General features: G+C 37.2%; 3 protein-coding genes across 3 annotated transcripts; 1 reads left to right on the top strand and 2 right to left on the bottom strand.

Moving 5' to 3' along the window:
• The first annotated feature begins 2,184 nt into the window (after positions 1 to 2,184).
• Positions 2,185 to 16,085, top strand: efcc1 (EF-hand and coiled-coil domain containing 1). Its single transcript, XM_079483907.1, has 8 exons — positions 2,185 to 3,027; positions 3,136 to 3,551; positions 12,990 to 13,138; positions 13,340 to 13,475; positions 13,572 to 13,740; positions 14,929 to 15,087; positions 15,360 to 15,429; positions 15,712 to 16,085. Exons 1-8 carry the CDS (start codon positions 2,263 to 2,265, stop codon positions 15,846 to 15,848), a joined length of 2,001 nt encoding a protein of 666 aa, XP_079340033.1. The 5' UTR covers positions 2,185 to 2,262; the 3' UTR covers positions 15,849 to 16,085.
• Positions 16,086 to 16,416: 331 nt separating this feature from the next.
• On the bottom strand, positions 16,417 to 20,095 carry map1lc3a (microtubule-associated protein 1 light chain 3 alpha). Its single transcript, XM_079483906.1, has 4 exons — positions 19,907 to 20,095; positions 18,912 to 18,967; positions 18,628 to 18,734; positions 16,417 to 18,016 (listed from the first exon to the last, which is right to left on the bottom strand). The coding sequence occupies exons 1-4, from the start codon at positions 19,944 to 19,946 to the stop codon at positions 17,854 to 17,856; spliced, it is 366 nt and encodes a 121-aa protein (XP_079340032.1). The 5' UTR covers positions 19,947 to 20,095; the 3' UTR covers positions 16,417 to 17,853.
• A 929-nt stretch (positions 20,096 to 21,024) lies between these two features.
• Positions 21,025 to 22,537, bottom strand: dynlrb1 (dynein, light chain, roadblock-type 1). The gene is made up of 4 exons (XM_079483967.1): positions 22,417 to 22,537; positions 21,997 to 22,072; positions 21,679 to 21,846; positions 21,025 to 21,488 (listed from the first exon to the last, which is right to left on the bottom strand). The coding sequence occupies exons 1-4, from the start codon at positions 22,417 to 22,419 to the stop codon at positions 21,445 to 21,447; spliced, it is 291 nt and encodes a 96-aa protein (XP_079340093.1). The 5' UTR covers positions 22,420 to 22,537; the 3' UTR covers positions 21,025 to 21,444.
• Between the last annotated feature and the right edge of the window lie 2,306 nt (positions 22,538 to 24,843).

Genomic DNA, 24,843 nt, shown 5'->3' with positions numbered 1-24,843 from the left:
ATTTTTTTATCACAAATTTCAAACTTCAATGCTAGATTTGACACAAACTGATTCAAATTGTGATTTCTAAAGGAAGACCGTACCCATTTCATCTGGATCTTCTCCAGACCTCTCTTGTGGTAATCTGAATCCTTTAGGTCTGTCATTCCTGGCTCTGAAGGATATTTTATCTTTGTTGTCCCACACTTTTACTGTGATTTTATGGGAGGCCATTTTGATTAGAAGCTCTTTGGTCACATTCCGTTTGAAGGTCTGAGACCATCCCACCCACACCTGGTTTCCTTCCTGCCATGGTTTCAGCACCTTGTCAGAATGTAAAACAAATGATTTCATCATAATATATTAAAATGGGACATTATTCTCAAATTATTTATACCTTGTTAGTGATAGAAACAGTGTTCACTTTGAACAGCAAGGCACATGATAGAATCTGTGGGGGGAGGGTCATTATTACCTGATTCCCTTAACCAGCTTTCATTGCATCAGTAATGCAAAACATTATGCATAATTCATTACCATCGATTGACACCAACACCTGTTTGGTTATCAAGGACAAAGTAGACTTACAGAAACTTTCAGTATACAAAACACTGTATTCAAACGAATCTACACATAATTTACCTTGGTTTCATTTGTCATGTAGACTTTAGCAGCCAAGCCAAACATCACTAGATCCACTTTGGTAGGCTCGGGGTCATCTGGAAGCATATTGTACTCAATACAGTAATAGCCCTCCGCTCTTGGATCCTCCACCACCTGATTGGATGGTTCTTTCTCTTGCCCCTTTTTCTCTTTGTCAGACACACTTAAAGATTCCGCACCTACTTAATAAAAGAATAAAATCGTGTAATTTCAGGTTTTACGTGAAACATAATGAGGATAAAATAATGTGCTCTCTAATAAAGGCTATACTGTACCTTTAAGTAGAGCCACTGCGATGTTGACTGTACAGGTTACACTATAACTAGAGTCACTTTGTTCCATCAGAGGGCTGGTCAATGATATTCCCATATCAGGATCCTCGTTGTCACTCTCAGGTTCACTGTCTGTAAGCGGTGTAGATAGATCATTGAGAAAGCAGTTGCCATCAGTATTCTGAATCTCGGATAAGTCGTAACACTCCATTGCGGTCCAGATATGCTTGGCCTGGAAGATATTGGCATGATATTTGCATTACCAAAATAAAGTAGTCGTATACATATTTTTAATGTACACTGATGCTTGAGGAAACCACAAATCACGAGCATTTTATTTAAACAATGATTCACTCTGCTCTTCTAGAAAGTTAAACATCAAACTTACCAGAAATGCAGTTTTTTCAGAGTTCTACCTACAACTCAATTTTCTCCAAATGATCGCAATAACACTGAAAAAATGCCAAATTTCTCGCTTAGCTTTCTAGCTAGTGTTGTCTTTTGTTATAAGGAATGCCTTGCGTCGCCTTGACAACGTCGCGTGAACACACTGAAGTAGGAAATGACATGCGGCTCGTGAAACACTAACTACAGTGAGCAGCACTCACACAATGGCCTCGACTCCGCTGTTTCTTCAAAGCTTTTACTCAAGAAAATGTCATTAGGGTCGAGAGACGTTATTGACTAAACTTGCTATACGACGCTCCTTAATAAAGTCAAACTTCCACCGAAGGATGAATTCTCCCTCTTGCAGTTGCCATATCGCGTTTAGCTTTGAGAACAGAGAAAGTCATCCTTTCATCTCAATTGTACTTGTTTTGAAAATTGTGCTTGTTTTACTCAATCTGTTACAATCAATGCACATAAACTGTTTACTTTTATTCCATTCATGTTTCTGCCTGAATCCTGTTATATAGATATTTTATTTTCCATATTTCATTTGTTTATACTATATTTCATTCTATATGTATCCCTATTCAGCACATTATTTAAATTTTTCTCTAATGTTTGTCTTTTTTTATATGTTCAATGCTTTGGCTATATTTTAAGAACACTCAGTCGTGCCAATAAAGTACCTTGAAATAGAAAATAGTTTGAAATGGTCAATTTATGTTTTGGTTAGGCTATAATACCATATTTCGATATGTCTGAATCTTGCATTTTTGACAAGCCCTTTTCTGAGTCCCCAAATTGCTAACTTTTCAAAAGTTTTTTTCCCCTTTGCAGTTAGGATTTGTGGGCCGTACTCCCTCTACAGCAACTCCCCCACAGCGCTCGGTGAGAGAATCTACTGCAAGAGCGGGGCGGTCTGGTGTTCATATGAAATAAACTTGGGTTTACTGTTTGTATGCTTGGCGGATCTGTTGAATCCATTAATCCATTCAGACTATATAAATGGAATTCTTGTGAGGAAAAAAGCATGGAAAAGCCGGACGCATGCGATCCATACAGCCGACCCGCGCGCAGGACACAATGGATAGTGAGCACTCTGGCGTATCACTACGGACTGGACCGTGGAGTGGAAAACGAAATTATAGTCCTCGCAACCGGGCTGGATCAATACCTGCAAGAGATTTTCCATCACCTGGACTGTCAGGGAGATGGAAAAATACCCGCCGAGGATTTTAGCATCCTTTGCGAGATTTTGGGACTGAGCAAGGAGCGCGATCTGGAAGAGTGCGCGGGGATATTGGATAACCTACCCAAAGAATTCACCTTCAGACAATTTCACGCAAAACTTTGCGGCTATTTTAGCACCAAAGCCGGGTGCCAGTATGAGAACGGGAGGTTGTTAGTTGGGAAGGAGAGCGAGCATATAGAGACGCAGATAAGACTCCGGAGCCCGTTAAGACGCCGTGGGAAACTGCTGTCGTTGGGTACCAATAACAAGCGAGAAAGCGAAGAGTGTTCGTCCCCCGTTGAGGACAGACACGCATCGGGCTGTAAGCAGCTCGGATCGTGCACCAGAGCGTGTTATGAGGACATCGTGGCACTTGAGGAGGCCGAGGATAGGATAAGCAAACTTGAAGAGGAAAATGCAAGTCTCAGGGAGCTGGTGGAGGATATGCGCGCGGCACTTCAAAGCAGTGATGCTCGATCCTTGGCTTTACAGGTATGTTTATAATGCTGATGTTATGTGTGATTTTATATGTGGTTTGATCAATTCAACGATTGAAGCATCAAAACGTTTTTTACTAAGCATATTATCCATATACCATAGGTGGGGTTGTGGAAAAGTCACTCTAAACACAAACCAGAGGGTGGATGTTTCATTGCCCACCAAAGGCGAGTGGCGCAGAAGCCCAACGCTGCTGGGAACCTAAAGGACATCCAGAGTTTCTTGAGAGAGATGGATTTCATCCGGAGTTCCCGGGACGGCCAGATCGAAGAGGCCATGTTCTTCAACCAGAAGCTGGAGCAAGAACTGCATGTGTCACGCAAAACTGCGCTGGCGCTGGAGGAATGTAACAGGACTCTAAAGAAAGAGCAGGTGGAGATGAGGAAGAGGGTGGAGGAGGCCCGGCAAGCCGTGCTCAGCGGTCTCAAGAAAGTCAAAGAGCTGGAGAACAAAGCCAGTCATGTACCTGTTCTTCAGAGACATGTTCAACAGCTGGAGATGGAGCTTCTGTTTTACAGGTGAGTTTGACACTTTGAGTGGTGCTTTGTAAGCAACACAAAGAAGAGAAGTGTTTGCTTGTTTTTTATTAATTTACTGTTACATGCAGTAGGCCTACTCGGGGATCTTTCCCACAGATGTTTGACATGGTGAGGTAATCTGTTTTTACATTTTGATGCTTACATCAGCAATCATGAAGCGTTTAAAAGACTTTCTTCTCATTTACCAAAGTTTGGCACCTGTTTTAGGGAGATTTGGTGTTTTAAGTATGTAAGACTCGGTCAAAACTTAAGCATTTGGCAGGTATTTAAATTGACTGTGGCTGTTGTTTCCTACAGTTTGAAATGTGCTATACAGAGATCACCCAGAAGCACTGCACGTATATGTTTGGTGTTGTTGCTATTTTGCGATACATTTCTCCACTATGATCAATTAAATGTCCGTCTAAATATCTATTTTCGATTTGGGAAGACACTTTGTATGGTTTTTCAGGATCATACAATTGCCTTAATAAGATTAAAGCACAGTCTCTGCAGCTATAACTTTGAGAAATGTGTTAATTCTGAGGCTAGTGTATTATTTTTACCTATCTCAGACTCGATTCTGGAACTAAACAGTCTCTAATTACATAATGTATCTTTAAATAATCTGTCTTATAGTACTTTTAGATTTCTCTGGGGTAAAATGGCTCCCACATTACTTGTTGGCCCCGTTTGTGCAGAAGTGTGCCAACGTGCATCTTATTTTAGTTGGCTTGATGTGGTCCTGCTTTTTGAGTGCAGACCTTGTTTTGTTTGGGTTCATTAGTTGTCAACGTGTGTGGCAAATGGGCTCACATTTTGGTTAGGTGAAATTATGCACAACTACTACTGGAAGCCGTTTATTTTGAGATAGTTTGGGTTTTTCTCCTAGGCTGTCATTGAACTTTCCTTGTGCATAACCGTTTAATTTACTTTTTAGAAGCTGTTAAACTTAACATCCTCATTGTTTACATATTTTTTAAACAGTAATTTAGGGCTAGCATTGGAAATCCAGATGAATGTTGGGTTTGTTTGTTAATAAATAGGATTATAAATCAGCAACACTTTTGTGTTGTGTTGTTATTTTGCACGTTTAAAACACAAGTGAGGGACATGTTTTCCTCATTAGTGGAAGATTCATTACTTTTATTAGGCCTACATTTATTTCAAAGCTGACTCATAAAATAAAGTGTTTTACATAAGTCGTTTTTTACTGCCATTTTTTCCAACAATGGGTCAGACAGTTCCAATAAAAAGTCTAGAAGAAAAACAACACAAAGCATCCGATGCTGTTGCCTATTAAGTTGGAATTTGAAATTTACAATGAAATACAGACAATAAGACAGAACTGAACGTAAATAATGTATTAATGAAGGTAGCTGCAGGCCTTGCATCCAGTCCATCACAAGAGGTGGTCCCTTACTGACAGAGGCACATTGACACTTTTTATAAACATTCATTTTTTCCCTTCATGCCGTACTAATCTATAAGATGTCTGTGGTGGGCTTTACCAGAAAGCCCTTCCATGGCCCCTCCATTGATGCTCTTAAGCCAAATAATTCATTCCAGATCACAATAGAACTGCCACATTTGGGTAGAGCTCCATTCAGCTCGAAAAGGCTTGACCTAAACGGATTGAAAGTTCCCATCTATCTTCAAACAGTTTCCCCGCGTTACAGAATAATGGATGAATGCTCCCTGCCTGTTTCCTAGCAACAATTTTTGCCACCCTCACCTCAAGTTCAAAGATCTCTGGCATGCTACTTAAAAATGTTTAAAAACAAGTTGCTGTTTGTTTTTAGGGTAAACTACCGTACCAAATGTTTGTGATTCTTAAGAATGGGTTAAGATACTGAGACTTTGCCTTTCTTGTAGATTTTATAAGGTGTAAATAAACTCCTCGGGCTGTGGTTCTGTTTTACTAGTAACAGGCCTTACGACTAGACATACGTTTTTATCTTTTCTTTACACTATTAGGAATCTGGTAGAAAAATGAGTATATCCTAACAGCCGTGCAGTGAGATCAGATGATGTTGTCAAGCAAAATCAAATCTTTCCTGGTGTGTCACTCTCTGATAACAGAATGAAAGGGTATATACCTCATTAAACATTTATGAATTGGGATCAGGCTTAGGGTGCAGGGGAGACTGGGGGTTGGGTTGCCCCTTTTGGGGAGAATAATAAACACGCATTGTGCCCCAGCCACGTGGACAGATCCCGGCTGGTTTGTGACAGATCTGAACAGGGTGTTCCTTTGAGGCCCGAACGCCCATGGCCAAGTGCTGAAAAGACCCCAGAATGAGTCCAATGGGCACACAGCTGTCTTAAAACAAAAACATTGGAGGTTGGCTTTTGATGCAGCTGCCGGTGGGCGAAGAGGACAGCGGTCATGCTCCGCAGGTCATGGAGTGACCCTTTCACATTGAGAGCAATGCCTTTTATCTGAAGAGAGAGGTGTGTCTGCTCGCGATTTTTCATCTGCTCTTTGTTTGGGTCTTAATGCAGTACTTCTAATAATTGCACAATTTATAGCTCATTTCCAGTTCCCCAACCTGACATCTAGCATGAAAATTATCAATAATTTTAAAGGTTTTATTTACATTTGGATGCACACGCCATCCATTCTGTGTTTGGCTATAATATAAAAATTATTTTTTTAACACATTTATAATAACATTAATTTATATTAATATTTTATACTATATTAATTGTTTTAAATTAAATTAAAACTACTTAACATTGTATGATTCTTTGCAGAGGTGTACCGGAAGTTACTTAACATTTGTTTAATTGTTGCCACTGATAAGTCTGTAAATTTGTATGTATGGAAATATATTTAAGTGACATTTATGTAACATATCAGATGTTGATGTATGAATTTCACAGATAATCACTAATGTCACATACATGCACCCATACAACATATAACAAAATATTATAAAATTAGTTTTTTCATATAATTTATAACTTAATTAAAAATACTATAAAAAGCACTGTTTTCTGAATATGTGACACACACCTGATTACGTTAATATAAACTAGCGTGTATGTTAAATGTTTAAGTTAAGAAACATATTCTTCTCTTTATTTCTTAAAAAAGTGTAATCGTGAAATTGGAAAAATATACATGTCCATATACACACATATAGACTAAGTTCATACATTTTTGTATAGTGGTGGTCTTCAACGAATGTATTACTGTTGAATTTCAAGTCTCTTTCTTTGATCATGTCCAAATCTGTTTCATCACAAATCTTAAAGACCTATTGTACAATTTCCTTTCATTCAATGCAAGACAGTATTGTGTGGTTTTGTTGTAATGACTTCACTAATGTTGTGGAAAAGATCTAGGAAGTGAAGCATGACAAATTTCCCCTGTCACAGAACTATGGATTTCAGCTGCGCTTTTTATGTGTTCGAGATTACATATACATATCCGTCCTTTTCAAACATTCAGGAAAATAATTTATGTGAAATGCAAGGCCCTTGAGATACAGCTTTTTATGAGCCATTTCCGGTTATATTAGACTCTCTCAGTCAGCCAAGGAGAAGGTTCAAGAGAAGATCTAACAGATATTGCATAAGGTTTCCTGAAGGCCTCTCGCAGGCCCTCAAAAAGAAAGAGAAAGCACAGGGAGGTTTATATGCGGTTCAGGTCTCACGGGGATGTGGTGAGAACAGACCTGATCTGTTCAGTTCATTTCCATGAAAAACACACCATACGTGTTCTATCTTGCCTGGAGGCGTTTTCCTCTCCCTCCATGTCCAAGATGGACTGGAGCCCTCAGCAAGAGACCCCAGAGAAGCATATCGAGGCAGACCAGAGGACAAAAGAGACAGACGGTGGAAGAGGAAAAAAGAAAGGGGGGCCAAGGAGCCGCCATCTGGAGGAAGAGGCAAACACTCAGCTGTTTGTTCAGCGGGGATGAATTTCCACCATCCTACTCTATTTATCGCTCAGACGTGCTTTATGTCCCTCTATTCACACCAGGTAAAGCTTCGCATTTATCATCAGTCTGCGCTGATATATTCACAAATGCTCACATCACACAGACTGACATGTTAAATGTTAGCCCGTTTAACCGCTAAAAAATAAGTTATTATTCTGATGACTATTATTTCAGCTGCCACGTGGCCAGCCTGCGCGAAATGTGTCCTGGGAATCTGCTGTACTTCAGCACATAATAACAAGGCTGGACAGATGTAATGAGCGGTTGCTTCAACATTCTCTTTATTATGTCTGAAGAGGGTATAGAAATGTCGACGTGATGAGACCTCGGAAAGATTGCAAGATCGTAAGCTTTTCTCTCCGGGAACTCCCGAAAAAGTCCAGAGACCTTGAACGCTTTTTTGGTGTTTTGTTACTCTTGAAGGCTTCAAAGCTGCCTCACATCGGTACTTTTTCAGTTTGGAGCATTTCCCTTCTCCTCCCACCCTTGGGCAGCAGATACTTAGGCTCTGCAGACCTCAGCACTAATAAACCGCATACCTTACTAACTTGTGGGAGAAACGGTCTTCAAAAACCTTATGTAGTTTGTGTAACTTCTTGCTTCACGAAGGATAAATTCTTGTGAATAGATAGAATTTTGTGTGAGAAAGTCAGACGTTTTATTAAAAATGTGGCTTTATTTAGGAACATTATTTGATCATTTACTAGGCATATTTGTTGTGTGGAAAGCAAAGATTAAAATATTGTGAAGACACAAATAGAAATTCTGTCATTTTAAAAGCTGTATATGACTCTTTCTTCTGTGGAACACAAAGATATTTTGAGAAATGTCCCAGTGGTTTCATCCAAACAACGGAAGTCAATGAGGTCTAATGTGGTTTGGTAATTAATGTATCTTTTTTGTGTTCTGTAGAAAAAGGTCATACAAGTTTGGAAGCACATGAGAGTAAATCAATTTCAATTCAGGGTGAACTATCCCTTTAAGCCTTTCTAGATGCAAATACACCATAGAGTGATGACATTTTAGCAGTTAGACCTTTAATCAATATAATGGTAATAGGGCGTTTTCATCCTAAGCAAGTCTTGAAAGCTTTAGTCTTTATTTATTGTAATCAAGGGTGAGTAAATAATAACAGAACCATCAAATATATGAGATCTAATCCTATAAATCTATTAAAAATGTTCTCCAGCCTTGCTGCACTTCATGTTTATGACTTGTGAAGTAGTGTAAACACGTCGCATGCCCCAAGTTTCAAAGCTCTGTTTACAGGGTCTGCTCTAATGATAACAAAGATTTCCGGCTCTGATTAATTACAGTCTGGTTTCGTTCTGAATCTCAAGGTCCCAGACACCCCTAAATTCAGGTGATTTCCCAAACCCGAGCCTTCAGACCAAAATGAAAGAATCAGCAATGTCTGCGCATCCATTCGTGCACACATGTTCCATCTCAGCTTAGTTTCTACTCTTACTTAACCAGATATCATGTTACTGTGTTCCCCGAATCTTAATTGTGGACATCTGCTTTCTAGTCTCAAGATAAAACGATTTCTTTATCAGCATTTATCAAGTACCTCACAGCACTGTGGCACACTTAATCTTATTTAGTTTAAGATTTTATGTTTGTCTTTTAGTGGTTGTGTTACATGTGTTATTGACTCATCCCTCTGAGTTTTCTTCAAGCTTTCGTTCCATTGAAATACTCCTAAATGGAACTGGGTGGAAGCAAGGGTCTGGGGGTTCAGATCCTGCTGTAATAAACACAGGAAGTGCATGTCTAAACCACAAACAGCTGGGCTCGCCCCATGTTAGTACATCACTCCGGTCCAGTATAAATATAGTCACAAGATACAGAAACCTATTGTTAGCAGCTTGACCACCAAAATAGAGTATGGCTGCAGTCCCGAGAGCTGTTCGGGGCCTCTTGCCCTAGAGAGATGGGCAGCCAAAATCCTCAAGTGATACACAGACTAATGAGATACAGAGTTTGCCAAAATTCTGTTCTGCATCTGGTTTTGTTTTGTAACTTGCTCAAAATTGACAAAAATTCAAAAGTGTAAGAAAGCATGCAAGAATGTTTTTAAAACATGACGAGTACGTGTTGTATTTTACCTATCTGACCAAATAAACAGGAAGTATTATTTTAATACTGCAAGCCAAACAGAAACTCATGATGCTAGGGTCTTGTGGTGGTTGCCCGGGAAAAACATTTGTGGTTCTTAATATGTTCATGAGTGATTTTTAGTGAAGCACTTTGTGGTTGCTAAGGTGTTTTGGTTGGTTGTTAGGGCACTGTTGGTTGCTTCAGTAGCCAGTTGGTTAATGGTTCATGTCAAAAGAGCCCTCCAAGTGATTGCTTGTAAGCAAGGTTATTATACTGTAGTTTACTAAATGTAAAACCAAAACATTTATGTTAATTGCAATCTTATAAAATATTGGCCTAAATATTATAAAATTTGAAATGTTGCTTACTAGGGCTTTACAAAAATCACAATATTTTTTTCTGATAGTTTATCAATAGTGATAACTTTACTATCGGTAATTTTTTTTAAATCTTGTCATACACATATGGCCATAAGTAAATGGAAGCGAGCATGGCAACAAATATAAGAAATCGTCGAGCTCTCTGAGCTGATGTATGGGTGTATTTAGTTTTAAAAATAAGTCATGGAGTAATGAGTAAATTCTGTTTGTAAGCTTCGCAAGTCATGACCCACCAAGTCACTTGGCTACTGCAGTGCATTATATGAAAATGTTATTGCAAAAAGTATCTATGACAGTAATTGTGCTTTCACGGATGTGACACCAGCGCATTTATAGCATTGATGAACTTGGGGTTTTATACCGCCATGTATATCTTTTGAACTGTTATGCACCAACACAGCCAAGTGTCTTGCGTGACCCACTTTATTCCCCTGTGCTACCCACGTGAGGGGCGCAATCCACAGTTTGGTTACCCAAATCTCTGATCTAGAGGTCCATGCATCGCACATCATGGCCACTCTGCAGAGTAAAGGGATGTTTTTACACTTATCCTTACCGAAAACCCCAGGTGGTGCACAGCATGTTGTATTTCTAGCACTACTTTTAACATTTTCTATTTAAAGTATTGCAATATATCGCAAACCATATCGTATCGAAATACATAGCAATATATTGTATCGTGTCCCATCTATCGTGATATGTATCGTATCAGGAGGCACTTGCCAATACACAGCCCTATTGCTTAGCAGTAAACTGAAATAAAGTTTAAGATTAAAACTGAAATTATACTTATGTAGCAATATAACAAATACATAATAAATGGGAAAAGCTTCTAACAAAAATGAGATTAGCTAAAATTAGACTAATTTATTAAAAATGACATGGAAACTAAAAATATAAAAATAAAAGCAGATTCAAAATATTTCGAACATAACTATAGACCATTTTCCATCAACAACACTGGTCCAAAAGGTCCTTTCACAAATACTGCCGCATTCCCATGTCTTGTGTTGATTTTCAATGAGTAATAAAGTTCGCCAAAATAAATATATATATTTTCATCATTTACTCACCCTCAAGTGATTCCAAATGAGTATGACAAACTTTCATCCGCAGAACACGAAAGAAGGTTGGTATCCAAACCCTAAGACATTTCTCAAAATATGTTATTTGGTGTTCCATAAACGACATGAGGGTGAATTCATGTTTTTTTCCCACAACTATCCCTTTTAGATAAGGTGGATGTTAGGAAGACAGCAGATGGAATCAAAGAGATTGGCATTAACAGTCACTTGGAGGGCTCATATGTGCCAGATGGCTGTTCTGTCAAACTTGGTCTCTGTGTTTGTTGTTATCCAGACATATCCTCTGTTTTGTGTGTTTTGAATGCTGTTACTGTACACAGTAGGAAAACATTTTAGCATATTCTTTTCATACAGCCAGTTTTGTGTGTTTCAGGTCTCAGAAGTGCAAGTTACAGCATCTGTAGTGTAAATAAGATGCTACGCGTACATATTCTCACAGACAGTGGCATGTTGAGGTTTGCCATTCATGGGGGCGTGTGGGTTTGAATCCAACATTTACTATTTACCATGTTGTGCTAGTGTACATAATTATGCAAAACTATTTTATTAAGAAAAAATGTCTTCCCTTTCTAATACTTTCCACTTTTTATAACCTCTTTTTATAACTTTATCAACTATTGCACTCTACAAAGGGTTTCACAGTGTGTTTAAAGGAGTCAAGCACATGTCGGCTGGATCTAACAGTGAGATTCCTTCCAAGTGTCTGGAGTGAATTCAGGTGTCTAGAAAGCTCCATTAACTGCTCACAGTGTTTCTAGCGCCTCTCTTTATGAATGAGGTTAATAAATAAAGATGTGACAGAAAAAAGATCCTGTCAACAGGATTAGTCCCAAACACCTTTTTTAATCCCATATACAAGAATATCAATGACAAAGGCACATGGCCATCTTTTTTTTACAGTACACTTCACACTCCAAACATCTCTGTCGGTTAAACTCTTTGGAAGAGCTTCATTGCAATGGCCAGACCATAATACTATACCAATGTCAAACAGTTTCAGCAATCCTGACAGGTCTGTTAAGGGTCTCCCTGGTTCTTCCCTTCGACAGCTGTAGGTCATCAGAGACCCCTGAAACCCACATTTAACCGACCGACTCAAACATCCCCCCCACCCCTAGACCGACAATGCTGATCCAAATATTGACTATACGCATGCGTGTTGCTCTGAACCCCAAGCGCGGTGCACCGAGGGATGATTCTGCAAGCTGTATTTATGGCTGCTCTGTACTGAATGGTTCCTCATGGCAGCAGGTTACATGCATGAGTTCACCCGGCTTGATTTTTTTCTTTTCACTTTGTGGGAGCCATGCTGGTGCAAATGGATTTCTGCAGCCTGTACTTTTTTTCTGCAGGCAGGACATTGTCATCTGGAAACATTTATACTTTGATTCATGAAGGCCCCCGGTGCATTTCTTCTGTCGCGAGGCTCAGAAAAATGGTTGCTTTGAAATGACAGGAATGTAATCGATTGCTTACAGTTACAGCTGTCTTACGCAACCGGAGATTATCAAAATATGTTTATTTTAAATGTATACTATGTAGCTTTAATGCCTGTGAGGATTCTGAGGGTAATATATCGGCCATGTGGTAGTAATGTTCGGAATCATGCTTGTTGTATAATACGTTTTGTTATATATAGTTTTTATCATCTTTTGTTAGTTAAACTAGTTCTTCTTGCTCTTGGATCTTGCTCTAATGTCGCCATGCCTGACTTCAATTACATCTACAAGAGCTAAATGAAAAGCACACTGGTGCCTGTGGATGAAAATCATAATACATTTTATACAGTTTTGTTTGGTGACGCCAGTAAAAAATAACACGCTTAATCTTTTAATATGTTCTTTGATGTGCAGTTACATTTCTACATTGTAATCAGCATACCCATAAAGAATTGATCTACTCTGACCTGTATATTCTTTGCAGATCTGAGGGGTCTAAAACATCTATTCCATTCATCAACAAACAGGACAGGGAGTATAACGGGCCCGTCCCGGCAGAGGCACACTGTTGCTTAGATGCAGAACAAGATCGGCGTTCGCCGACGGGACGTGCAGAGACTCTTCCCGACACCAGTAAGCTAAATATTGACATTACTCAGCCTTTTCTTTACCTTTTCATGAACAACATGTAAACAGTTAACATTTGCATTACCTAAATGATTTTCATGGAACATTCCTTTCACAATATTAATTAGGGGATGTTGTATATTTTCAACCTATAAATCACATATGCTATGTGTACACGCACTGTATTTACATTATACACGCTTGTAGTGGAGGAGCAGCTCTTCCGCTCAGTGGAGGGTCAGGCGGCCTCTGATGAAGAAGAAGAAAGATGGACCGGAGAACAGCAGAGACAAGTAGATGAGGTGAAGAGAATACTTACCAGACTGTCCTGCTGTGGAGACAGGTACCATCACCCTCTTATGTACCATGTAAGTCAATGGAATAGAAACAGAGCAAACTTCACTAATACACTTGTTTATATGTGTTTGGGTGCTCTCAGGTGCGATGAGAAAGCAGTGAAGAAGCTGTTGTCTCATTTTGGGGACTCCCGGACGGAGGAGAGTCAGTCGGCTGTGCTGGATCTGCTGGAGAAGGTCACGAGACTCAACAAACAGCTGGAACTGAAGGAGAGTCAGGCCAGGAGGACAGAGATAAACACAGAAGACCAGGTATTAGAGAGTAGAAATAGCATTCAAGAAATGAGTTCCCTAGCATATATCAAATATGTATGTAATTATATATTTTATACAAATGTTTGCTATTTTAATACATAGCTTTTTTTAATAAATAAGAGATATGTTTATATTGTAAGAAATACGAGGTTTCCACCTGACATTGCCAATCTATACATTTTCATAATTAAATGCGCTGAGAAAGATTTCAATGGTTCTGAATAAATATATTTAATTTAAAATATGTATGTAATATTTATATATTTTCAATTGTTAAATAAAATTCAGGAAATATTTGATATTTGACATAATGGTTGTTTAAAATAAAATTTCATATTTATACATATTTTATTAAAATATATTTTTTAAATGATTGATATTTTAATACATATATTTTTGTAAAGATATTATATGATATTTGATTTGGGTAAAAAAAATACAAATCAGGAAATAGATAGATGTAGAGTGACGATATAGTTTCTACAAAAATTAAATGCATACATATATATGCCCTTTATAATAAGACATTTTAACACGCAGTTCACCCAAATAAACAACTATATCTGTTCCTTCTCTTTAAACTCCATTACGTCACTTGACCAGTGTTGTCTTCATTCATGGGTGCAAGGGTGTAAAATTAGATTACAAGGCACATGTCCTCTGAGTGGTTGTTATGAGAATGAAGGGCTTCAAAGAGAAGCCACAGCGAGTTGAAGCTCTCACTCTCCCACCCGAGCAAGCAGCATCTGTCAGCATGTGTGCTAGTGTGTGTGCCTGTATGAACAGCCAATGAGCTCTCTTCCCCTGAAATAACCGAAGGAATTAACCAGCATGCCTCACACAACTACACGTCCAATTACATGTAAAGAGAATAGAGCAGTTGTAGCTACAATCCATCACATAAACTGTGTAGACAAGTTCTGCACGTTCTAGGCATAACCAGTTTAGAGGTAGCCTTATGACGACTGAATGCAGCAGACATATGGTCAGACAGGCCAAAAACATAAGCATATCTGAACTATTTCTGTCTGAGAAATGATGCGTCTCAGCTGAATTATAGGCTATCGGCACATCTGGCAGAAATTCTCCTAACCTGAAATTCTTTGTGTGTTGGGAAAAGGCTTTGAAACTTAGTTGTTTAAATATGCTCAGGGTCAGTAGTAAGTGCTGTGTGTTGTCTGCCAGATGAGGGACGCGCTGGTCCAGGAGCTTCAACAGAAGGCAGAGGAGACAGAGCTGCTCCACATGGAGCTGCAGATGCTGGAAACAGAGCGTGTGCGACTGTCTCTGGTGGAGGAGAAACTGATGGATGTGCTTCAGCTTCTGCAGCAGCTACGAGAACTGGTCAGTCTAGTTAAAGAAAGCTGTCAGATCAGCAGAGATAACATCATTTTGGAGTTGAGCTCTTTGGCTTGGGAAAGAAATGCTGCCAGCAAATAACTACAACACACTTGCAATTCAGTAGTTATGGATTTAAATTCACTCTGAACTCTTAAACAACAAAACATAACACTTGTGCTGGTGAATTCTGCATGGGGAGACTTAAGAAAAATAAATGAAAATAAGAAAATATAGTCATTGTTATTATTGAAACATGTTTAATGTTTTTGTTGTAGAATGTCTCCAGAAGATCTTTGGGAAAGATTTTACTCAGCACGTTGGAGTCCTGCAGTGATCCGCAACATGGTAAGAGCCACAGTTATTGCAGTACTTTAGCCTCTTCTTATTAAACTGGAAATCAAAAAACAGAATTAAGCACATAAATTATGTTTTAAAATGTTAAAAAATAAAATGTTCAGGAATGTGCACCATCCTAAATGAAATGTCATCCGTGTGAGATATCGTTCCTTTTTATTTTTGTTCCTTATTTTAACATCATCTTTTACAATTTTTATATTCAAGTTGATTGTTGACCTCAGAAATTGGATCCCAATTGTCTAACAAATACCTCTTATGTATGATTTGCAGGGAAAGCCCATATCTTAGAAGTGCTCAACGCTCTTTGTCATGAGCTAGCTGCATGTGAGATCCTCTCTGGTGGTGAGAATATAGAAAGTGCACAGAGTCACCAGTCTCTCACCAATTCACTGCTCATCTCCTGTTAGGAATTACTGTCACCTAGTGGTCAAAGGATGCTATGGACACTTTTTGGGGGGCTATTTTACATTAATCCATAGGACAGTGGAGGCAGACAGGAGCATGAGGGTAAAAGATGGGGTGTGGAGTCGACCCCATCCCCTTGAGCCAACAGCTCATGTATATGCTGTCATGTGCTAACCATTCTGAAATGCTATGGACACTTATTAAAGGAACTTCATACCAGTCATGTAAATGGCCTTTGGAAAATGAGATTTCTGTGTTTAAATTTATTTACTTCGTCATTAAGCTCTTTATCATTTTAATGAAATGTTTCATTTTGTCCTCTCGACAAAGCTAGTTTTTCATTGTAAGAAACAAGTTGCGGGTTGGTATTATTCTGGAATACATGCATACATGACACACTACAGTTGTGCAGTATTGAACTGTTTCAAGTGGGGGACCTGGATGAAGATCAATCAGGTATATATATATATATATATACGTAATCCTCATAAAATATTATAGTTCAAGAGGAGAGTAACATGACAAAATAAATATTTTTCCTTAATTATATCTCAAATACAAAGCCTAGCTGTGAAAGACTGAATGTATGCATCTTTACTTGTTTAAAATACTGAAACATATGTTTCGATTTTACAGCTTTCAGTGTTTCAGATTCCTATAGCATTTTTGTTGCATTTTAAAGAATGAAACAAACGACAGCAGTGTATATCTTATTTGTCATTGTGAAACTCTCTCACATTAGACAGAACTTTGTTGCTTTTACTTTTTTTTTGTTCTGAAAGAAATGAAATGTTTAGATTACCCAGCATTTGTATCGTATCACTTTCTCACCTGATGTTTGTAATAAGGAAAACAAATCACAACACATCCGAATCATTTCATACAATGATTTATACACACTTGTTTTCACACATTTCAGACATACATGAACATACATATTTCAGTTTTTGTTTCTCAACATCTCAAAAGGTTTTTTTCGCTTTAAATAACGAAATTTTTACAAATCCATAACATAAATCAATATAAAAAAGGTTGAGAGAAGACCATGCAAGTAGTGCCTTACAATCCCTTCATCTGCGCTTTGACAGAAGGCCTACATCTTGTATGGTGACAGTAAAATCTGAAATGAGAATATAATTATTTGCTATAATTAACATTATAATTAGGAGTTGTCCTCTTGGATGTTTTAATTGTGCAAAAAAATATTTAAATCAAAAAGTTATTTAGACAGACTGCAGAATACTGTGTGCCAGGAAGACTTTTCAAATGTTCTTCTGGCTCCAGTGTTTACAGTACAAATAATTGTGTTTATTCACTACAACCATGAAGCTTTTCCTATTCGTATTTAACAGTAAATGAGGCACACACTCTTTAACACAGGAGGCCACAAATAAACCTACTGAAAGGCTTTAGAAACTGCTCAATATTTAAGTTATTATAGTCATTTATAGAACATCATGTGTTGCCACTTATTACAGTTTTGTTTTGGGAACCACAAAACATTCTGTATGGTATGACTGTGGAAAAAGAATTGAATTGTTCTGCATTTAGATTTTTCACTTGCATTGAAGTCTGAAGTAAGATTTTACAATCTTACACTAGTACCACTGAGGTCTGGTAACAGGTAATACAGTACAAGCAAACAGACAAGCTTACCGCAAATTAATCTTCTAAAACAAAGGGGAAAAAACACACTCACCTATTTACAGCAACATATGTTACTAATTTTTACATAACACCTAATAAAAGAAATAAAAGGCAGAGGAAAAATCCAGATGGGGTCAAAGTAAAACCTGTGCAAACCTTAGCACAACTGAACCAAGTTTTTAAAAAATGGTTCAATCGGTCAAAAAGTGTTTACAGTAGTGCTTCTATTTGCACTTTAGTGTTTCATAAAGTAAAATTAACCGTTTTATTTTTTAAAATAGGGGTTCATTTGGGTCAGCCTGCTTCCTCTTGCCATTTATCTCACTTTGCCGTCACTCCCTCAAGGGTCTAGCAGCGAGCTTAGCAACCGAAGGTCTCCTGGGAGGCGTAAACCATGTACAGAAAGCCATCTTCATCTTGCTCTTGTTCGTAGATCTCAGAAATGGAAGTAGACACACTGACCATGCTGTGCTGATTCACAAGTAGGAAAAAGGCCTGGGTGGGGTTGAGCTGCAGTCTACGCCTACAACATTTTTTTACATTATTATAACGGAAGAAAAAATAAACATGATGAGACCAAATGCATGTAATGTCATGAAAGATACAATTATGGAAATCGCACTAACAACTACAACTCCAGCTTTAGCACAATGCAGAAGTACATTAGGTGTGTAAAGTTAGACTTTTAAGTTTAGATCGACATGAAGTTAATTTAAACCCTGACCATCACCAGAACTATAAATGATAAAGCAGACATGACACAAAACCATAGATAGAAACCATTTTAGTCAGAATAGGCCCAAACAAAGTGTACTGCTGCCTGGTCTGGTCATCTAAGTCTGTGGTAAAAAGCTTGGAATGCAACACAGCTCCAACTTTTCCTTTAGACTTTGTGTTTGTTAAGAATAAGAAATGTTAGTGTTGTGAAAGAACAGTTTTCAAGTTAAAGCTGTGTAAATTTGTGAATACATTCACAGGAGTACCCTATTGGGGCTACTGTTTCAGGACACATTCAAAACTAGCACACCCCTGCTTTCTCCTCCCCCACTTATCGCTAAACACCCAGCAGACCAGTAAACAAACCAGCTGAAACACGTGTAATTCACCTTTCAACAACCACAAAAAATGATCTACCTGATTATCTTCACCAGCTCGCTCATGTTAACATGGTCAGGAACAAGGAACTTGGTCTTGTCCAAGACAGGAAGCTGCTTCTCCCCCTTATACCGCTCAATGATAACCTTGGAGGAAAAATGGGCACATTCTTTACGATATAAAGGTCTGCGATTTGATACATAGGGCTATAAATCTAAAGTAGATATGCGGGCAATATCTTGACGGCATAAAGATTCCTCTTTACTTTGTCCTAATTCATTTATTGCAAAATGGTACGTTCATAAGAGGGAATAGATGCTCACCGGAATTTTATTAGGATGCTGCTCCCGAATCTGCTGCACTTCCTTGCAGCGATCAGCTAAAAACAATGAAGATAAACAAAACATAACGATGTATCCTTAATCTAGGATCACTCAGAACGTCTGGTTGTGGTTTTAAAGCATCGTGTATATTTCATATTTCACAATGTCAAGCTGACATTCCTATTAAGTTAACTAAACGGTATGTAAAACAGTCCCTGGTTCCATATTTCCACTCTGTCAGTGTATCGTGTTTAATTTAAACTATGTAATAGGTCATTAAATAATGCATAATGCCAAAGGTTGTAGAAATATAAGACTATATCTAGAACTAACTGACCTCGAAAATTAACGTTACCAAATCTATGTTTCTTATGTTTATGAAGATTACGCCATGATCTTACGCTCCTCCCTTCACACGCCCTGTGCCCAATTTGGACTGTAAGGGGTCAAATTACATACAGTATTATAATTTATAATTTCACTAACAGATCTACTGTCCATCCACTCTTGTGTTATGAAGACCACATATTAACATAAAATCGACATTTTTAAAGAGAAGACAATAAAAGCTAGCAGCTGTATCCCAAATTACTTCCCAAATGTATTTATTGCGTCCAAATACGGGCAACAAACCCACGCATGTAAACATTTAAGCATGACCTTCAATTGCCACTTGAATATGTCTTTCTGAATGATAGTAATAAAGAATTTAAAAATCAACAGTGAAAACAAACAGCTATAACGGTTATTTAAACAACAGGCCAGAGAGCAGGCTAACTCTGACTAGCTATTGAGTCGCCAGTTTTGTCAAAGGCAATCTTAGACTCATAAAACATCTCGAAATAATGTGACTATAAGACTTTTCATAAGAATTAACAGCATTTGAGAAAAGTTTAACGAGTGCGTCTGTCAGCTGCTAGCAGGCTAGTCACAAAAACAAACCTGATAAACAAACAGACTTGTGTTGACACAGCTCGAATATAAACTCTTCTTACCAAAGCTCCGTCTCTGTTTGAAGGGTCTGTCGGATGGCATAACTGACGTTAAATGTGATCTTAAAATCGCTGAGAGTTTTTATATGTTGTTTTACGTTAAATTAACGGTCGACTTAGTTGCTTTTCGAGCTCCTGACTCACTGTAAGCAAAACAGCTCGAGACAATGTATTAAGCGACTTCGTGATGTCAGAGCAGAATTTAAAGAGACAGTGCACCTTTACACGTGCCAATGCACAAACATACATAATACATTGTCAACATGGGACCACATTCTACCATTAGCAACCTTTCATACAACTTTAATGATAATACAACATATGCTATATATTTAATGACATTTTGACTAACTGAACGTATATTATGTACTGATTTATTTGACATATTTTTTGTTAATGCTTTGAAAGGTTTAAATAAGTGGCAATCGATTACTTACCCACATCCTAGAAATGAGTAAAAGCTTTTAAAATTGTGCATTGTGGTTATTGTTTCTGTACATGGCAATTTGCATGAGGCTTACAATCACAATGAAATTAAAACTTTAAATTCATATTTTTAACGAAGTAATGTTTTTATAATAAATTATTTTGTTAATGTGGAATGTAATACGTCATAAAAAACGTAAATATACCTTTCCACTCCAAATGACATCTCATCTCTTCATGATGTTCACTCCTGAAAAGTGAGTCTAAGCATTCGAATGGTTGGTTAAATATACTCAAATATATTATTAAAGATGTAGTAAAAAGTATGCTCATTTTTTGCAAAGGCATGGCAAAAAGTTCAATAGATTATGAAGACCGTACGGAGTCAAAGCACAGGAGAATGCCTATGAAATACTACTATACAAAAGGATGAACAAATATTAGTAACAAATAAATTGTGGTCCAACCATGTATGCTTTATTTCATGCAAGCTTTTTGTTTTGGCCTGGCTCACAACTATCAATAAACCAAGGATTTCATGAGGGACAAAAAATAATTCCATACATTTTTTTTAAGTTCCAAAAGTAGTTTTTCTGATATGTATATGTATATATATATATGTATATATATATATATATATATATATATATATATAAGGAAGGTGAAATGGTGAAAGAAAACACAAACGCAACTTTCATGCCTCCTTTTAACTTTATTTACCATACATTAATAGTGTACTTAACTCTGGTTTTACATTTTCTCTGCATTGAAAAGAATGTATGTCAATCAACAAAAGATATGCATCGTGGGTTTATTGTTCTTTCCCGCACTAACAAAGAGATACTGCATTTCATAGTCTCGGATTGAAATTTATAGATGAAGTACAGCTTGAATATTAAGGGAATATATCAGAAACAATAAGTTAGAACAAATGTGCATGTTGTTGGAATGATAAGAAAAGTACAAACCAATAATTTATAATGACAGGATAATTTACTAATAAAGTAAACCAAACTCCTGCATTGTAACCTTTAGTTACTATGAAATTGCCACTTCTGAAACAAATCAAAAGAAAACACTTTTGGCTGTTATTTGGAAAAAAATACTTTTTAAAACTAGTCTGAGGGATTCTGAATGACAATCAGGAAGTAGTCATTGTCTGTGAAGAGAACAGAATGAAATTAATTATAAACATCAAAGTTGTTATAAATATTTATATATGAATGTTATCATCATATTGTCATTGTATAGAAGATTTGTTCAAAGCCATATGATCTGACATCTCCACTAACTTAATAGTACATTGAAAATAAGTATTACATGATTGTGATAAAAGCATTTCTTTTTACCTGGCGCAATCATGATCTCATTCTTCTTTGATCGAATCCTGAGAAAGGTGAGATCATTTTGAGGATCAATGTCCCTCACTACGCTCCGTGCTTTCATGAGCAGCTGCTGGATATGCCCGGCATACTGAACTGTACTGGAGTTATCAAGGGTGCTTTTGATAGGGATGCCTATAAAAACAGAGCACAGGAAATACTACAGACAGAAGAAAGACCTTTTTGTTTTTTATCAATTTCTTGCTGCTGTTAAATCAAATGACATCCTTATCAACCACAAGAAATGAAATTACAGCTTCAAATAATTTTGTTAGTGACGGATACCTTCTGCATTAACAATGATGATTCCTTGCACTCCTTTCTGTGATTGAATTCTCTTGAGTGTCTCTTCCACTTCAGCCTTTTATCAATAAAATACAAGCAGGTAAATACACATCTGTAAATCCCGTGACGTTATATTGAGCATGCACCTCTATCTTTATCGTATCCTACTACGTTAGTTTTAATATGTGATACCTACACGCATCAGTTATTAAAGGCACATAACTTGTGCTCTTATTTATTAGATTATTCGATGTATTAGCTAAGTAAGCTAACAAAGGCCAAAACCAATCCATGACAACGCCCTGTCTGTCCTGTCAATATAATTTCAAAAAAGCTTAAACAGGACGAGCTAGCAAACGTATATTTTCGCTTAAACATATAATTTGGTGTATTAAATGATTAAATGAGAAATGTACTCGCCATCGTGATGGAAAGTTGTTGTTTTCGTTACTATGACTCGCAGCAAGCTAGAAAAACAAGAGCTGTTGCGTATCACTGATGTAGTATTTGAACAGTCGGTTCCATTCACTGCCATCTGCTGGGCTGGATGAATACAGTCCGTTTGATCTTATTGTAGCACAAAGATGCGTATGTTTACTACATATATATGTAAAATACAGCCTGGTATTTTACATATTTTAGTAATTAATTCCCAAACCATTACCATAACTGCGTATAGCAATGAAAAATTTAAAATATTGGCACTGTTACAGATCCCTGAGAATTAATAAAATTACATTTGTATGACTATGTAAATGACTATTTTAACCTAAAAATACTACAAATGTATAAACTATATTTTATAGGCACCAAAAGTGAACAATCTGTTAAAGTAATAAAGCAATACATCTATGAATCAACCTTCAGGCTTACAAAAAAAAGTCTCCTGTATTTATGATTTTATTTTATTAAAAAAGCAAGTGTTGTACCAAATCTGCAAATAATTTGATTTTGCACATGCTGGAACATTTAGCTGTGGGTTTCTGGGTTAAGGTTTCTGTCATTGCTACAACCAAGTTGGTTGTTTGGTTACCAGTCGAATAGACTTTGCAACTTAATTCAGCAAATAACAATGTATTAAGAAATATGTGCATGCATAGACTAATATGTTTTATACATTTAAAATGACACTAAAAGTAAATATACCAATAACAGTCCTTGCACATGTTTTATCTGAACTTTGAACTTTAAATATTTGCCGAACCTCCCTTATCTAGATTTATTTTCCAATGTCCAAAAATGTATACTTTTTAGAAATGTGTCTGTAAAATATTATTTGACTAACCAAATGAAAGTTGTAGGTATCTTACAGTTCTGTTGACTGTAAAAATGGTTTAGTTCAGCTAATGAGAGCTGAGAGACATGAGCAGACACACTCTGGATTTATGAGATTTGACATCCTTCCAAACTTTGCTTCAGGTTTTCCACTTAATGAATGCTGCTTGGTCAGCCCTACCATTATAGCCTACACATGGAAACTTTGACGTGTTCCATGTGTGCAGTAACATGTATGAAGTTGAAAGGAAAGGGTGCACCGGGCCTCACATTGGGTGGGAATTTAAAGCAGATACCACAGTTTAAAGACAGGGAAAGGGAGCAGCAACAATTCAACAAAACTGAATTAAAAAAATAATGAACTTTTTATCTGTATTACCAACGTGTTCATAGTTTCTTTTTTGCAATACAGTAGTTAAAAAAGCCACAAGTGAAAATTTAAATACCTTTCTAGCCCAAGCTATAAGAGTCTCTTAAGCTGTTAAAGCAGTTCTGCAGTACAAATAATATGAAGGAGAAAGAATGTAAAAAGACAAAATACAATATGAAATCCAAATATCATGCCTGCGGCTGTGCTGTGCATGTTGCTAAGGTAATGTATCAAATGTCATTTCAATGCAAATAACCTGCAAAGGCATCCACTCTTTTATAGCAGTTATGAATTTACATAGAACAGACTCATCAGTGAAGCATTTGAGCTCAAATGTATATCTTAGCAGAGATATACGTTCCCTTAGGGGGAAACCCTTTCAAGCAGCTTTGTGTACCATCACAAGTTGTTTTTTCTGCACATTGCAAAACGAACTAAATAAAAATCAAACAGCAACGTCGCTCTTTCATGTTGACATATAAAAAAGTTTGGTATATCTTTAGCCAGTGTTCATATTTTTAGAGACAAGCCATCGTGCCAACATTCACAATTTAAAACTATGATTAAATCTCTGTCTGTTGTCAAATGTGACTAGGCACCAGCTATTGCCCAATTGGGGCTGTCTCTGACTGACGGGGGTGAGGAAACATGATTCCAGTTACAACTGCTGTTTTGCAAATAGCACAAATGAAGAGCTGACAAATAAAGACTAATGAAAAACAACTTAACTACTTAATACTACCTCTTCTAATATTGTTCTTCATTACCATCTTGTGTCCCGAGTCAAAAAGTATGGGGATTAACTAAAACAAACAAACAGACAGACTATATTTTGCAAAATTAAGTTTAAACAGCTCCTTCTTTTCTTTCTAAATACTATGCAAAGAATCTCAGACTAGTTCCCAGCTGCTTATCATATTGTCCTTCCTTGTCATGTCCTTGGCCAAAAAAACGTTTATCATCCCTTGGAATTATTAGTGTATTCATTTATTTTATTATACACACACATCTGGGACTTTCAGCAGCAGCTCTCAGTAAAAGTTTTTTTTTTACTTCTATGCAAATAATGTCTTTACACTGATTTGCAAATCATATACTGTAGGCCTACATAGTTTGTTTAATGTGTGTTAATTGTGTTTATAATACAATCATAATCATGGTAATACTACAATCGTGAGTCTGTTTGGCTAATGTTTTTAACA

This window comes from Barbatula barbatula, assembly GCF_947034865.1.
Source record: "Barbatula barbatula genome assembly, chromosome: 20".
NCBI lineage: Eukaryota > Metazoa > Chordata > Actinopteri > Cypriniformes > Nemacheilidae > Barbatula > Barbatula barbatula.
Note: the sequence above shows the minus strand (reverse complement) of the source record. Positions and strands in the feature narration are given on the sequence as shown.